The sequence below is a fragment of the Triturus cristatus genome, chromosome 6, assembly GCF_964204655.1.
Source record: "Triturus cristatus chromosome 6, aTriCri1.1, whole genome shotgun sequence".
Classification (NCBI taxonomy): domain Eukaryota; kingdom Metazoa; phylum Chordata; class Amphibia; order Caudata; family Salamandridae; genus Triturus; species Triturus cristatus.
This window is the reverse complement of record NC_140589.1, coordinates 1,474,232,481-1,474,249,693: the sequence shown is the minus strand read 5'-3', so window position 1 is coordinate 1,474,249,693 and position 17,213 is coordinate 1,474,232,481. Positions and strand designations below refer to the sequence as shown.

The 17,213-nt window shown below is 46.0% G+C and overlaps 1 protein-coding gene across 2 annotated transcripts in view; it reads left to right on the top strand.

The window, feature by feature from the left end:
- Nucleotides 1-17,213, top strand: part of LOC146821564 (uncharacterized) — a 138,820-nt gene that overhangs the window by 44,694 nt on the left and 76,913 nt on the right. For both annotated transcript variants that reach the window (XM_085612568.1, XM_085612567.1), the window contains exons 5-6: nucleotides 390-484; nucleotides 3,180-3,244. In XM_085612568.1, the coding sequence (XP_085468694.1) occupies nucleotides 390-484; nucleotides 3,180-3,244 (160 nt within the window). The remainder of the gene's footprint in view (nucleotides 1-389; nucleotides 485-3,179; nucleotides 3,245-17,213) is intronic.

Genomic DNA, 17,213 nt, shown 5'->3' with positions numbered 1-17,213 from the left:
TGTCATTTTTTGCTTGTGGCGCAACAATGCCTCTTATGAAGTGTGGATTTTCTGATTTAATAAATAGGATTTTTTCATACAGGGTGATTCCAGTCCAGCGAGGCTACAAATAAGTTTGCCTCTCTGTGAAATTTAATCTATCTATCTTGCTAGAGCTTTTTCTTCATTCATTTGGATGGCTTTAATTAGGCCGGGTAGCTTTGGATGACTGCAGCATTTGAAGAGCTTGTGGAGAAAGGTACACCATCCTGGGCAGGTATCAGTCTTGTGTTAAATAAAACCAGTGAATGTGGATAAGTCCACATCGAACAAGCTTTACATGCCACCTGTTTTTCTGGATTCCATCAAGGTTTAATTGACAGTCTATTGTGTATGTTTTGTCCTAACAGATACCCTGTTCACATTAATACTTGTTATTGAATATCAGGATATCTTACCAGAGAAGGGACAAAAAAGGGATCTTCTACAATCTATTAAAGATACGGTAAGCCAGAATGCATCTTTAACAAACAGTATTTGTCTTTTGACGGTGTCTTGACGGTGTCAATGTGGAAGCAACATCAATGTCACAATGGCTAGCTAATCTTAGAGTAATTGAGTGCATGGTGTTAAGTACAAACTGCACGAGCTGAATTAATATATTTGCATTTTAATCTGAGATGTTTACATATTCCAAATCTCACTTGAGTCATTTCGCCAAAATCACAGGTTTAACCTGCATCCTCCAAGTAATGGATCTTGTTAGCTGTGTGAGTGTGCCATATCTTTTAAAGCACGGCTCTGGAAGGTAGAGAGATTGGGTGACATGATGTACAATGCATGGCACTTGAAAGCTGATGTCTCTCTAGGCAGAAACTCGGTCAAGTGGTGGGCATGCTTCAGTGACTGGGTCATGGATCTGTTGCAGTTTCATTAGAAAGTAATATTCTAGTTTTAAAGTTCAGCCTTAACGGAGGTATAAAATGATCTCAATTCCTTTCAGAAATTACAATTTCACTGAGTATCTCCTCATGCAAAAATAATCCACATTGGTTCTTATTGTTTCGTTTCTGCAAAATCGATCTTTACTTAAATTATCGAATGCAAATCAGTCTTGACCCTGTTCCTCATGGCTTGGCCTCTCTACAGAAGAAAACGTACATTTTAAAGGTTCGTGATCACATTTGATAAAAAAAGATAGACTTAGAAGTTGTGACATTACACCCTCCTTCAAGGTACTCTCAAAGTAGAAGCGAGAACACAAATCTTGTTTTAGCAATTCACTCAACCTATGTTGGAGAAGGAGCACGTTTGAAAGCGTCATCTGCTTCCAACGTGCAGCACTATATTCTCCCACTTCAGAGGCTACCATTAACCCTCGGCTGTATATCACGATTTATTTCTTTATTTCATCCAGTGTTTCCAAATTTCTTCTCTTTGCCAAGAGCACCTTCTGCCTTCATAGACCTACTTCTCGCCCTGCATACACCAGCCCATATTGGATTATCATGAAGATAGACCCAGGGTCTCAGAACAACCCCTATATTCTGCCAATGTACTTGTGGGCAACCTTCAAGTGTAAATCAGTCTTTTTTTTTATATTATGACAAGGGGTTATCCCATCAGAGGTCCAGTGTTGCAAGATTGGCATCTAATTCCTGATTTATTCCCGTAACCTATTGAGATATTGACGCTCTCCTTTCGGAAATGTCCAAACGCATGAGCAGAACCACAGGGTATGAAAACAACCAACTTGATAGCATCCTCTAATACAGATCTCGAACTCAGTTTGGTGCGTGAGTGACAGCTGGTACCGAATGTGGAGACCTGGGGCCTTATGTACTGAAACGGGTCACAAAATGTGCACAGACTTTTTGCGACTGGTTTCTGAATCTGCGATAAGACCTATGTAGTAATAAGTCACATTGCAAAATCTCCAGTTGCAGAATGATCTGCCTAAGTAATATTAATTGGGCAGGAGCCTATTTGCAGCACCCTGCAATTGGCTTTAAACAAAGTGGTGGCCTGCAAGGAACAGCAGACCATCACCTCTGAAGTCCCAAACTCTTTAAAAAAAACAACAAAAAGTCTGGCTTTTAAACAAAAAAAAGTTTACTGCTCCCGATACTGCTACCAAAATTCACAAAGGGGAAGGTGTTCTAGAACTCAACTTCTTCCCTGTGAATCTGTTGCCACCTCCTTCGAGGTGCTGATAACCAATAATGGTTTGCACTTACTATCCCAAACCATTGATACCTACCACTGTGATTACCAATTTGGAAGGGACGCCCCCTTCTACTTGTGATGCAGAATGGGTCGTAAAACCCATTTTGCAAACTGGAAAGGCTTTGTCTACTCGAGAAGCAGGTTTAATGCATAGAAAGGCCCTTTTGCGGTGACTAACCCTTTCATTTTGCACCTGCAAAATGGCTTAGTACATTGAATCCATAATGCCTTATGGTCAAGATCCATAAGACTTGATGGAGTATTTGGCAAATAATAGATTAACACAGATTTGTATTAAGTCTCCACAAAAAGGCAGGTGGTTGCGCTTGTTATATGAACACGTCAGGGACTTGTGGGCTGTAGTGATTATCAGAGCCTTTACATTGCAGTCAAAGGGACCTGGGATAAAAGAATTACATCCTCCCATCATCCCTGCCTTAAAATGGAGTATGCTGGTGGCTAAATGCTGTGCCAAAATGTGAATGTATTCCCTCTATCTTTCTCTTCCTGAGATGGTGGTATTGGTGAATATTGGAGAAGTGCATAATATACAAAGTTGGTATGCAGCCATGCCAAATTAAGGACTGGTAGGATTGTCTGCAGTCTTTGCTGCCCTGTTTAATATGAAAAACCTTTTAGGGATGAGTTTTAAGCCATGCTATTCAGGAGTGAGGCAGCAAGAACACAAGCTGTGAGAAAGTGCAAGTGTGTGCTGTAGACTCGGGGCTAAATCATTCCACTCACTTCACAAACTCCTGTATGTGCAGGGGTTGGAAGTTCAAGTTGTGTGAAATTTACTGTGTGCAACAAAGACCGCCCCCCCCCCCCCGTTACATTGGCAAAATATACCAGAGGAAAAAAGGTTCAATAAAGACAAGGCACGGTGAGCATGATTGACTGCAACATTGAAGAATGCAGACTGCGGTCTTGAGTTGAGAAAGGAAATACACAACCTATCTATTTCTGCTTTTCAGATTAAAGAACATATATTGGACCCTTCCAGTCGACATAATGAAATAAAATTACAACATGTACAGAGGTAAGCGTCTATCTTTAATAACTAGTGGTAAAGTATTCATCAATTATTAACTAAAGGAGAGTAATGATATTTGGGCAAACATCCATTACCATGCGGACATTGCATCGCTATGCCTTTACATCGCAGGTAATACAACGCAAGTCGTTACGACTTGCGCTGGATGGCGCTCTAACCTTAGGAATAGTATGATTTACTATTCCAACACCTTCCCTACTGTACGTAGACTGGTGTTGGAATAGTAAATCATACTATTCCTAAGTCCAGCGCCCTCCAGCGCAAGTCGTTGTAACGACTTGCATTGCAAAAACTACGATGTAACGTTCCTCGATCATTTTGCTCACGTTGTAACGTCACATATTCGATATTTGTATTTATTGAAGGGTCAATGGCAATTCCATCAGGTGAGAGGACTGAAGACATGGATGAGGGCTTGAATATGCTCTGTTTCAAGTAGATGGCCATCCAGGTTAGCTCTATTGCATTAAGATAAAGTGGGGCTGATTGTGTCAAGTGAAAATGTGCATTTTATGAAGTTCATCACCTTGTCCTCTACCGGATGGAGTGCTGTGGAAAACCAGCAAGGAGACTGTAGTAGTTAACCATTTTGTGAATTACAAAGGAGATAATTAGGATTCAGAGTAGAACGGAGGCGATAAAGGATTTTGTGGTTGTTTTTTTTTTTTAATTATATTTTTATTGTTTTCAGCGTAAAAGCATACAACTCAAAAACATGGACAGATAGTTCAACATATAAGAATACATTAGCATACTAATACATTTATACTCGAGGGCAAATTCTGACTTACGAGGAGCATCTCACATACATGCCTATAATCAGTACAAGCAGTTACTAATCATAACTCTACTAACTTGTTTATTCTGTTTTGTATGCTTATACCCCTGTGATGCATAATCTGTATTATACCCTTGCGATGCATAATCTGTAAAGTGCTTTGATACCCTCAGTGGTCATGTTCGCGCTATATAAAACTTTCAAAATAAATAACCAATGCAATATTGGGTGGGCTAGTTGGCGCAGAAGAACTCAAGTAGTGTAAGCCAACCTCGCCCATGTTGGTTTCTATCTTCTATGTTCCTGCCTCTGGCGGCAATGCCACCTCGGTGATGTGCTGTGACTCTGACGTTGTCCCATTAGTGTTATTTAACAAATATGTTTAGTAAGGACCCCAATTCCTTGGACGACTTCTGGGGGGTAGTAATTCACTGTATGTATAGGCTTGAGTGTTACAATACAACATGTCTGTGTGCCAATCTGCTATTCGTGGAAGTAAGCCCCTCATCCATCGTAATGCCACCCTCCGTTTAGCAAGTAGTAAGCCGATAGCCACCAACGGGCGCAGAGTCTTATTTACTGAGAGGTCTCATCCTAAGGGGCGCCATTTTAGGGTCCGGTTCTAGATCTGCGCTAATAAGTCCTAACTCCTTGAACAATTTTTCCCACATCTATGACACCAGGTCGTCTCTGCTAGTCCGTTGTGGAACTGGCGCTCAGGGGTACAATACGCACTATGTAAAAATGTAAAATGTATGAGTCTGTGTCTTCCATTGAGAGAGCTCGATCGGGTGCGGGCACAGCAATAGAACCATTCTTTGTCACTGAGGGGTGCACCCAGATCACGCTGCCACTCCAACCTCACCCTTAGGACTTCGGATTTGCGCGTGTTCTGAAGGCTGACATAGAATTTTGTGATTAACTTTGCAGGTTCTTCGATTTTAATGAGTGTGGAAAGTGCCCCATATTTTGTGGTTCCAGTAGATCATCCCCAAAAAGGGCATGGCAGGCTCTATAGTAATGGAGTAAAACTGTGCACCCCAATTGTTAGGTGGTTGTAATGACTCCCGGGTTGCTAGCACCCCATCTTTGAAAAAATCTCACATTGTGTGTATACCTATAGACCGTAATGTCTGCCTTGCTCCCACGTCTTGGCCCAGTGGAAACCACATGCACCACTGTAGTGGCATTTCTGGTGCATATGGAAAGGCTCCTGCTTTCATGTGTAGTAGTGTGCCATGCTTGCACAGTGACAGCAATGAAGTCAAAAACTCGTAATTTCCTGGCTGCAGGTTGGGTAAGGGTCTGTGGAAGTGAGAGGATCCACCGCATTTCTTTCCATGTACAAGAAGGGCGGATCATGTGGCCCATGTATCCAATAGTGCGCAAATACACTGTTCGCTGCCCTATTGTATTTCTCCTGATCGGGAGCCCCTAATCCACCTATGTCATAGGGCAGAGTGAATGAACTCCATCGTATGCAAGGTTGCTTACCGGCCCATGCTAACCGTATCAATTGTGTGCGCCAGCATTTAAACATGTGTTTTAGTAGCAATATGGGTATATTCTCAAATAGAAATAGGAAGTGTGGTAATATAACCTTCTTCATGATAGAGATTCTCTCCATCAACAAGAGCGAAAGCTTTATCCACTTACCTACGTTATCTGAGCCTCTGTGTGGCTCTGCCATAATTTTCCAGTAGGCCTATCGCGGGATCTATGTGGAATTGGATGCCCTGGTAACAAACTGCCTCTTTGGTCCAGCGCAGAGGGAACACCATGAACTGTTCCACTGTGCAGGGAGTAAGTGGAAATATAATAGACTTATTCCAATTTATGTGCAACCCTGAATGACCACCAAATTGCACGACTTCACGTAATATTGGAGATAAATGCACCTCTAGTTCACATATATATAATAACGTATCATCTACGTATGCTGAAATATTCAGCGTGTACTCTGGGAAACTCAGACCTCTGTGTGCGTGATATTCGCGGATTGCGCAGGCCAGGAGTTCCACGACAATTGCATATAATAGTGGGGATAGAGGGCAGCCCTGTCATGTCCCCCAGGTGATGTTGAATGATTGAGATGCAATGGAAAATATAGTTCCCAGGCAAACGTATACAACTAATAGTTCGAATTGATAAAGCACAGAAATGGAAAAACAAACAAATAATGCAATTCACAATTTTAATTAAAAAAAGACATATAAAGTCACATGTAGTGAAATAACAATATACAATAAAATTGGAATTTTCAATAATACAATTCAATGATATAGATTACACATAGTGGCAAAACATAAAAAATCTTCACGACGCGCGTTTCGGCAGAGAGTGCCTTCGTCAGGAGTAGCCACAACAAATCTAGAGAATTAATGAGAACAATAATTATTATACATACAATTCTGTGCTACAACTTTGATTTAACAATGCTGAGTTTGTCTGAAAAATGGTACTTTTCTTTGAGGACTTACATGCAACTGGTAATTTCATTAAAGTGATGTTTAAAGTAGGAAAGGGTGGAAAAAGGAAGAGGAAAGGGAAGAAGGAAAAAGAGGGAAAAATATTGAAAAGAAAGTGAAGAAAAAAATGAGAAGAGAAAAGTGAGTGTGAATGAAAAAAGGGGGAAAAATAGGGGGAAAAAAAGAAGAAAGAAATGATGGTGAGTGTGATGAAATGATGCCCAAGAAGTTTATAGTCTATAAACATTCTTCATGATTATAAATACATAAAACACCCGTGGTAAAAAAAGGGGGGTGAAGGAGAAGCTGTTATAGATGATATGTTTCTTACTTATGTAGTTAACAGGAAGTAGATCAATGACATATATATGTTGGGGAAATATCGGCCAGAAATATTATTTCTTCCTTTCCTTTATTTGGTTCCCTTCTTCTATGACAAAAGAAACAAGTGACTGGATTAAAGAAAAAGTTGTCATAGTGTTAATATAGGATAAATGATGAAGGAATGGGGTATTTACTTGCCTATTAGGTGATTCCTGGTAAGGAAAGGGGTATTTTTATTCGTTTTCAAACCAATAGGTTGGGAATTTGATGTTCATATGTCAGACCGTAATTCGTCTTGTGGAAATATATTTAATGGGAGAGATAAAATCTGTGACTCTGAGGGTAATGAAAAAGATGAGGTAAGGGAATTAGAAACATCTGAAATCAATTTTTCAAAAACGGCAATACTGTCTTTTTTTTTTTTTTTTTTTTTTGAAAAAGTTTTTATTGAACAGTAATTCGGTTACAAATATGGGCCTACAACCACCCGGGCCGGCCGCTAGGTACATAAGGAAATATACACATATCAAGGCTACAGTCAGTTCCCAGGGCACTGCCCCGTAGTGGCTCAAGATAGTTCTCGAAGAACAGCAAGCGTCAGTCCAACAATAACAGAAACAAAATGAAAAACAATAAAAACAAAAGGCGAGTTATGAGGGATACCAGTGCGGCTCAGGCTCCCCCCGGGAAACTCCAGTCAGAACATTGAGCAATCCGCTAAAGAGAGGAGTACCGGGAGGCCGGGGACGGAGGGGGGGGGGGGGGGGGGAAGGGGCTCAAGGGAGATGAACGTCCATATGTAGTTGTTACAAAAAGCGCCAGGAGCCGCCAAGGGTCAGGGGGACATGGCGATATCAGTGTCCACCAGGGGGGGCGTACAGATGCCTCCGCGATACGCATTCCATTGACCCCAAATTCTACCCCATGCCCCCGGCTTGCCACGGGCCACATACACTGTCTTCTCCCGAAACATACACCAGTCCATATTCTCCTTCCATACTGACACGGTGGGCGGCCGTTGAGCGCCCCAAAGTTGCGCTATATCCCTCTTGGCAATCATGTTCCCTAGGGCCGCCCACCGAGTCTGAGCCGCGTTGTAGTCATTGGGCTCCCACACATTCAGGACACAGCGACGCACCTCCGGCAGCAGCACAACCCCGGTGACCTGTCCCATAACCGTGTGGACCCGGCGCCAGTAGTCCGCCACCTCGCGGCACTCCCAAAGGATATGAAGAAAGGTGGCGCCGAGCCCACAGCCTCGCTTACAGAGCCCGTCGTCGGAAAATCCCATCGTGACCAAGCGCGGACCCGTCACATACACCCGGTGGAGAATCTTGAGCTGTACCAACCGGAGACGAGCCGGAATGGCAACCTCCTTGGGGGACGACAGTGCAGACTGCCAGTCTTCGTCGTCCAATTCGACCCCATCCCCAGTCCAAGCCTCCCGAAGGCGCACCAGGAGATCCGCCCGGTGATTAATCAATTTTTTATAAATTAAAGAAATAGTACTATCAGGGACATGTCCGTCAAGTATGTGGTCCTCGAGGGGCGAGGAGACAGGGATCTTGGTCCCCTCCCCGAAGACCGAGAGCAGGGCGTGTCGAACCTGGGCGTAGCGGAAGAACTCCCTGTCGGTCAGCTCGTATTCGGCCTGGAGCACCGCGAAAGTCTTGACCGCGCCCTTGTGCCACAGGTCTCCCACTTTGCTGATACCAATCGTGTCCCACTGGTCAAACCCCTTGGTGGTCCACAAGCTGCCCAGGCGGTCGGAGGCAAACAAGGGAGTAGCACATGTCATTCGCTCACTCCAGCCCATGGCCGCAGTGGCAGCCCTCCAGGTCCGCACAGCAATCTTAGTAGGACCCGTAAGGGTCCGGTCAGCCAGGTGGGAATAAAGTGCCCTGTTGTAGTTCCCGCCGGGAAGCAGGAACTTGTCCATCTCATACGCCGGATTCAAGCCGGGCGCATACGTGGCGTGGTTAATGGCAGATAGCTGCGAGGCCCAATAGTACCTGCGAATGTCAGGAAGCGCGATGCCCCCGTCATACCAGGGGAGAGTGAGCTTGGCAAGAGCAATACGCGCCCGGCCGTTCCACACCAGTCTCCTCTGCAGGCTCTCCACCTCCCGAAAGTAGGCAACTGGGATAACGTCGAAGGAGTTCTGGAGTGCATAGAGGAACCTGGGAAGGGACATCATTTTAAACAGCGCGGCCCGACCCAGCGGGGACAGGGGCAGCCTGCACCACCGGGCCGTGTCCTCACGCAGTCGCCGAAGTGGACGCAGGAGATTCTGCTCATAGCGAGCCACCGGGTCCAGCGAAACGTATATCCCCAGGTACTTAAAGCCGTTCAGAGATATTTGAATCGGGAGCCGAGGCGGCAGGAGAGGAGGACCACCAGAGATGGGATAAACGCAGGATTTAGACCAATTGATCGTGAGACCCGAATTGTTCCCAAAGGAGGTCAGAACGTCAAAGAGGACGTTGAGTGACTGCCGCGGTGAGGTGAGATACAGGAGAATGTCGTCCGCATACAGCGAGACCCGATCTTCGAAGCCCGGGCCCCACCGGATCCCTCTAAGCGAGGGCTCCCAACGGAGCCAGGCAGCGAGTGGCTCCAGGGCGAGAGCAAAAAGCAACGGGGACAACGGGCACCCCTGCCTCGTGCCCCTGCCGAGGGCAAAGGGCCGAGAGACCCGCCCATTCACCACCACTTGAGCCATGGGTCCCGTGTAAAGGAGCCTTACCCAGCCAATAAATCCCTCTCCAAAGCCGAATTTATCCAAGACGGCCCAGAGGAATGGCCACTCAATAGTGTCAAATGCCATCGTGGCATCCAAAGAAACCAGCACGGCCGGTTCGGTGAGGAACTCCGCCCTGGTGAGGACCCCGTGCAGACGACGCAAGTTAAGAGCGGTGTTGCGGTGCGGGATAAAGCCGCATTGGTCCGGGTGAATAAGGTCGCACACGACACTCAACAATCGATTGGCAAGGACTTTCGCCAGGATTTTAGGCTCCGCATTGAGCAGTGAAATAGGCCGGTAAGAGGTACAGCGGTCACGCGGCTTGCCCTCCTTGGGGATAACGACTATAGTGGCCAAGCGCTGGTCGGCCGGAAGGGAACCCGCCGCAAGAGAGTCGCGGAACATGCGGCTGAGGAAGGGCGCAAGCCTATCAGGACGCAATTTGTATAGTTCAATGGGTAGACCGTTAGGACCCATAGCCTTGCCCGAGCGAAGGGAACGAATCGCGGTCGCTATTTCATCCGACGATAAGGGGGCGTCCAGCCGCTCCCGGTCCTCAACGGACAGGCCGGGCAGAGCAATATCTCTCAGTAGGAGGCGAGAGTCATCCTCGTCCCTGTCAGTCACCGGGGAGTACACCGCCCGGAGGTGGTCAGCGAAGCATTCCACAATCTCGTCCGGCTCAGTCACACACACACCATCCGCAGCACGCAACTCGGGGACCACACGATTCACTCTCTCCTTTTTGTCCAGCCACGCAATCAACTTTCCCGCTTTGTCCCCCGCGTCATACAATCGGCCCTGCTGCTCCCTATACATAGTTTTGGCCGCGTCAGTGACCAGGGACCTATATTCGAACTGTTTCAGGCTAAGGGCATGTAGCCCGTCCGGAGTAACATTCGCCTCCAAGGCCGACTCCAGCCCCGAGATGTCAGTCTCAAGCTTCACCACCGCCTCGCTCCTAACCTTCTTGGCCACCACTATCTGGGCGAGGGCGTGTCCGCGTATAACAGTTTTAAAGGCTTCCCAAAGGGACAGCGCAGACGACACCGACCCCTCGTTTTCACTGAAGTATTGGTCCATGGCCTTAACCAGGCTGTCACGAGTCACAGGGTCCCGTAGGTACCAGGGGTTAATGGGAGCTATCCGCCCCGCGGACCGCGACCCGGTGTCAAAGAGAAGCCACAGCGGAGAATGGTCGGAGATACCACGCGCCAGGTGTCTGACCTCTCGAATCCGACCAGTCTGCGCCGCGGGCATAAGGAAGTAGTCTAACCTGGAGAGACTCCCATGCGCCCCCGAATGAAAGGTGAACTGGCACTGGGTCGGATGCATTAGTCTCCAACTATCCACCAAGCCGAAGGTCTCCAACATCCCACCCAGCCATGACTGGGCAGCGGGGAGGGTCCTCGGTGGGTGACGATCCAGTTCACCCGAGACCACAGAATTAAAGTCCCCGCCCATGAGCAGGAGGCCGTCCGGGAGGTCAAGCAGCATTCGACCCAAATCAGTAAAGGTGGAGTTCTGGAGGCCCGGGGGGACGTAGACTGAAACCAGGGTAAGGGGCTGCCCCTCCCACCTCCCAATCAAACACACATAGCGCCCTCTGTCATCCGAGACTATCCTCGTGATCTCCACCGGAAGGGAGGTTCGCAGGAGAATGCCCACCCCCCTGGAGCCAGTTGTGAAACCAGAATGGGCTACGAGGCGGTATCCCCCCCTGTTCATCGCATGGCAGACATTGCCGACCAAATGCGTCTCCTGGAGAAACACCACATCAGGAGTCAAACGACGCAAATATTGCAGTACAACACCCCGCTTAATACGGTCCCCCAACCCATTGACGTTCCATGACATAAACCTCAACCCGTCTCCCCCCATCCCCTCCAATAGATCAAGAGGCCCCCAGCCCGCAGCACCGCTCCCAAATATGGATAAAAATCAATACCTCGCCCTGTAAACAAAAAACACACAACTAAACAACCCCTCTTCCCCCCCAACCCCACCCCAAGTCCAACGCCCCCCACCCTGCACCCCTGCGGGCCGAAGACCCCCCCCAACTTGCAGTGTGCCTGTCGCCCCACTAACCCCATTCTACAAAAAGACCCCGGAGGAGGAAAGGGACCCGAACCCGCCCGCACCCCTCACGGGTCCTGGTAAAACACAGTATGCAAAAGAAGTAAGACCCAACTGTACAGTGCAAAACCGCAAAAGCAAGGACCAAAGGTCAGTCTAAGGGGACCCGTCACCTGCGGTGCCCCCAGAGGGCCCGGGCCGGCCACCCACGTCCGGCAGCGAGTCCAGCCAGTCACTTGCAGCCACAGGAGAGTCAAAAAAGACTGTCCGCTCTCCATGCTCCACTCGAAGTTTCGCCGGGTAGATCATCGAATACTTCAGGCCTAGCTCGCGGAGACGGCGCTTCACTCCTTGGAATCCCATCCGCTGTTTCTGGACCAGTTGCGTGAAGTCCGGGTAAAAGTTGATGGTCGAGTTCTCGTAGCGGACCGGGCCACGGGTCCGTGAAGCCTGCAGAATAGCATCGCGGTCCCTGTAGTGGAACAGTTTAGCCACGATAGGCCTCGGGGGGGCCCCCGGCCGCGGCCGGCCGCCCGGAACTCGATGGGCCCGCTCCACAGCGAAGAATTTGCTTAGGCCAACCGGGGACAGCTGTTGCAGGATAAGTTCCTCGACCACGAGGTCCACCGGGCGGCTGTCGGAGGACTCCGGTACCCCAATGATGCGGATGTTGTTGCGTCGGGCCCGTCCCTCGAAGTCCTCAAGCCGCCGGGCCATATGGTCGTTGACCAATCTAATGTCCCCAAGCGCGGCCCGCAGATCCGACACCTCCGCACCCAGGGTGGAGGTCCGTGTATCAAGGGCCTGGACCTTCTCGTTGGTTTTAGAGAGGTCGGCCCGGATCAGGGTGACGTCGATCGCGACAGTGTCGATTTTACGGGCCAGGGCCTCATATTGCGTCGCGATAGTTTCCCTGATGCCCTCGATGGCGCCCATAATGTCCTGTAGGGAAGGTTCCGCAGAGACGGTCGTGCCTCCCCCTGCAGCATCCGGGGAGAGGCCAGCAGCGCCAGGGGACCCCCTGCCCTGGGTATAGCGGTCCATGTTGTTGCTCTGGACCGCTCCCCCGCGCAGTGAAGCCTTGGTCTTGCGCCCCTCCGGACCCCCTTTGCCCGCCATGTGAGCGCAGTCTCTCAATGGGACCTCCGATCAAGGGGAAAGGACCACAAACTGTCGGTGTAGGAGGCGTTAGGCCCGCCAGTAGCAGATGGAAGCAAGCCTCGGGCAGAGGCCCAGGAGGCACCTCGCCACCTTGAGCACGCACGCCAGATGATCTCCTGAAGGCCAAAACCGAAACCGAAAGTGCTGAATCGGTAACTGGCACCGCGCTGAGGCCGCTGTTGTTCAATTGCAGCCCGGCCCCACGGGTCACCTTCACCCCGGCCACCTCCGTCGGGTGGGTCCCAAAAGTTCCGACGACGACATCTCAGGATTCCCAGGTCCGATTAGAATTTTGAAAAGAGATATATGATCAGCTGGTCTTCATCTCCAGATTCCATACACCAAATCAGGATAGTCTCAGGATATATTCCGAGGAGCAGAAAGGGTCCGGGGAGCCCTGTGCTCACGCGACCATCTTGGATGCGCGCTAGGCTCCTCCGGCAATACTGTCTTGATATAAGCAGATAATAATATAAATTTCGATAATAATGAGTGTTGATTATATATAAGGTAACACCTAGGTTCTATTGATAAGCACATGAAGGAAAATGAGTATCTACTATAAAGAAAAAGATACCCGAAAGATATAATTAATCGGATATCTTCTAGCTAATTATGTAGTCAACTGCAAGCTACACGAAGGTCTTGAAAGTGTGAAAATTTTAAAAATAATTCCATATTCAGTGAGGTAAATGGAGCTAATTGTCGAGGTCTACTGACTAGGACTGTTGCATAAATATATGACTGTATATAAGATGATTATTTTTACCTTAATATGCTAATAGTATCCGATGGTATTCTGACAACTACTCGGATGCGGCGGAACGTGTAGATAGTGGGTTTACGAGTGAGATGATGGCGGAACTGGGAGACACGCATATAATTATGCTTAAAAGAAAAAAGGGGAGAATTATGGGTTAGGTAAAAAGTAAGTATAAAAATGAATGTTCAGGAGTGTAAGTATATACATGCAAGCTTACCAGGATTGGTCTCACTGATCTATTGTAACCCGGGACAAAAAAACATAAAAGATAGTCAGTCTACATGTAAGGTAGTGATACGGGTTTTAAAGAAGAGCGTATGGGGGCGATTAGTTCACTTACCGGATAAAAAAGTATCTCGATTGGAAAGTTGCTTCCGCTCGAAAAACGTTGTGTGATGTGATCAAAAGTAAAACGCGCTGTAAGGCGTTAAATAGAGGAAGCTTGATAGAACGCGGGATCACGTGACGGCTCTAACGTAACGTGCGTATCCAAAACTGTATGGAAGCATCTAATTGGGTAAGGTGACTAGGAACGAAGAGTGGTGGTGTGTGATAGGTCCGTGTGGTGTTTCAAAGATATACTTTGTGATTATGGGGAAACAAAATAAGAGAAAGTGTCTCATTGGCTAGAAAAGGGCCGAAGGATAAACAATAGTGTGGACAGGTGTAATGGGTCCACAGGCCATAATAATAATAGGAAATTACTGGAACTGTATGGAAGACCTTTGGATGATCCAAGCGGCCGGTTAAGAAAACCTGGCTATAACTATTACATGGCAGGATGTGTGGCAATATGATGAAAAGGTATGCAAACGGGGCGAGAGGCAGTGTAATAGAGTAGATGAGAAGTTCACAATTAAGGTATTCGTCTAATTCAGAAAAACAGACTGGTTATATATGAGAGATACGAAAAAACATGGTACGAGGACAGTGTATGTAAAGCATAATGGGGAGTAATGATGAAAGGCAGTGTACTAATTCAAGTAATCAAGTAGTGTATTGACTGTAGGGAAAGGGGAGAGGTTGATGAGTATCATTAAGGGGTATTAGATGATGGCATTTTCCCAGGGTAAATCATTATTTAAACCATTTTTAAATGTGTCCAGATTGAAAATCCAATAAACTTCTCTTTTCTTTCGGATTTTTTGGCCACCTTCTGTATCTGAGATCTTGATTTTTTCTAGTATTCGCCATCGAATGTCATCTGGTTTGTGTTTGAAGTCTGTGTAATGTTTAACCAGAGGTGCTGTCAATTTCATGGTTTTAATCGCTGAACGGTGTTCTGTCAGTCTAGTCTGAATAGTTCTGGATGTCTCTCCTACGTAGCCCAGATTGCAAGGGCAGAGGAGCAGATAAATGACATTTTGAGTCTTGCAGTTCCATAATCCTTGTGCTTTAATGGTGACATTGTTGAATATCATGTGTTCACCTTCTAGTATATTGTTGCATGATTTACACATAGTGCAACGTATGGTTCCTTTGATGGGATTGCTACCATCAATGGTTTTTTGCACAAAAGAGGATTTTGTTTCTTTAGGGGTAAATCTGGAATGTACTATCAGATCTTTAATGTTTTTATTTCGACGATGAGCGAATACTGGTTTGTTGATCTTTTTCTGATCTGGGTTACAGTTCAAGAGGTGCCAGTTGGAATTGATAATCTGTTTAACTTTTTGGTTCAGGGTGGAATGTTTGGTGATGCATACTAGTTTTTGATTTGCATTAGTTTTATTTTTGTTGAAAAGGTGATCCCTGTCGAAAAAACGGGCTCTTTTGTATGATTCTCTTATAAGACGATGTGGGTAACCTCTTGCTAGAAATTTCTTTTTCATAACGGTTGCTTGAATATCAAAATCTGAAAGATTTGTGCAGTTACGCCTCACTCTCAGAAATTGAGAAAACGGAATACTTTGTTTCTGGCTTCGTGGGTGATTGCTCTCAAAATGCAGCAGGGTGTTTCTTGCTGTTGGTTTCACAAAAAGGTCGACTTCCAATTTTCCTGTATTATGTCTAATCCAGATGTCTAGAAATTCTACTTTGTCTGAGCTTATATTGGCAGTGAATTTGAGGTTAACATCTGTTACGTTCAACCAGGACAGAAATTCTCTAAGAGTCTGTTCTCCATTGGTCCAGACAAAAAAGATGTCATCAATGTATCTGGACCAATGGGAAACAGACTCAAAGAATGGTGCTACTTCGTTATAGATTTGTTTCTCTTCATAGTGGGCCATATAGATGTTCGCTATAGATAGCGCTATAGAAGCACCCATGCTTACTCCCTTAGTTTGACGATAGCATTGTTGCCCAAATTCAAAGATGTTTTCAGTGAGGATTAGATGTAGTCCTGTTAGAATGAACGATTTGGAGCAAGGAATGTTAAATTCATCTATGAACCAGTCTACTGCTTCTAGAGCTTCTTTCTGAGGTATGTTGCTATAAAGAGACTCTATATCTAGAGTTACCAGTAGATCTGTGTCTGGGTTGAATCTGATATTTTCTACTTGTTGTATCATTTCTCCTGTATCTTTAATATAGGATTCAGTGAGTGGAATGAATGGTCTTAGTATTTTGTCTATATATTTAGATACAGGTTCTGTGGGGGTACCTATGGTGGAAACTATAGGGCGGTAGGGGGGGTCTTCTGTGTTTTTGTGTATTTTGGGAACTCCATATATGCAAGAGGTTTTGAGTTTTGATGTGTTCAGATAATCATATTCTTTTCTAGTGATACTGCCTGCATCTAATGCCTGATTAGTTATATACCGAATTTTATGTATTATATTGTGTGTGGGATTGGATTTTAGTTTGGAATAAAAAGTCTCATCATTAAGCATACTGAGCATCTTGAGTTCGTAATCAGATGAGTCGATGATAACAATGCCTCCACCTTTATCACAACTTTTGATTGTGAGGGATTGGTTTTCACTTAAAGTTTTTAAAGACATGAATTCATCTTTATTGAGGTTATATGGAGGTTTGGGAATGAACTGTAGGGTTTGATTCAAGCGATTTAGAACTGTTTTTTCAAATATGGCTATTTCTGGTCCTACTTGTTCGAGACTTGGAGTGAAAGTGGAGGGAAGTGATACTATGTGGTCTGTGATGTCTTGATTGTCTATAGTGCCTTGGTTTTCAAAAAATCTTTGTAATCTAATTTTACGAAAAAAGGAGTGTATATCTTGAAATAACTCAAATTTGTTAGCGGAGGCATGGGGAACGAAGGAGAGACCTTTTGATAGTAAGGACATACTGGCTTCGTTTAGAATATGGGATGATAAATTAAAAATGGGGATTAGTTCCCGTGTTTCCAATATTGTCTGCTTCTGGTTTCTAGAAAATGTTGGGGATCTGATTGATAGTGGTGATTCTGATAGCTGCCTCTTGTTTGGGGTTGGAATCTTACTCTTTGGCGGCCTCTGCGTGCTGCTCGCTGTCCTAAAAAAGGTTGGCGTAAATTTCTATTGCCATTGGGTGTATTGTAGGGTCCTTCGGGATCATAGTAATGAGAGCTTCCTTCTCCATCGGAGTCGGATGTATCGGAAAATGTGGTGACTTTCTGTTGTTTAGAGTTGCTTTCATTAGAGTAATGATTTTGTTGGTAAAATTTTTCACTTAAATAGGGATATGTTTTTTCTAAAGTA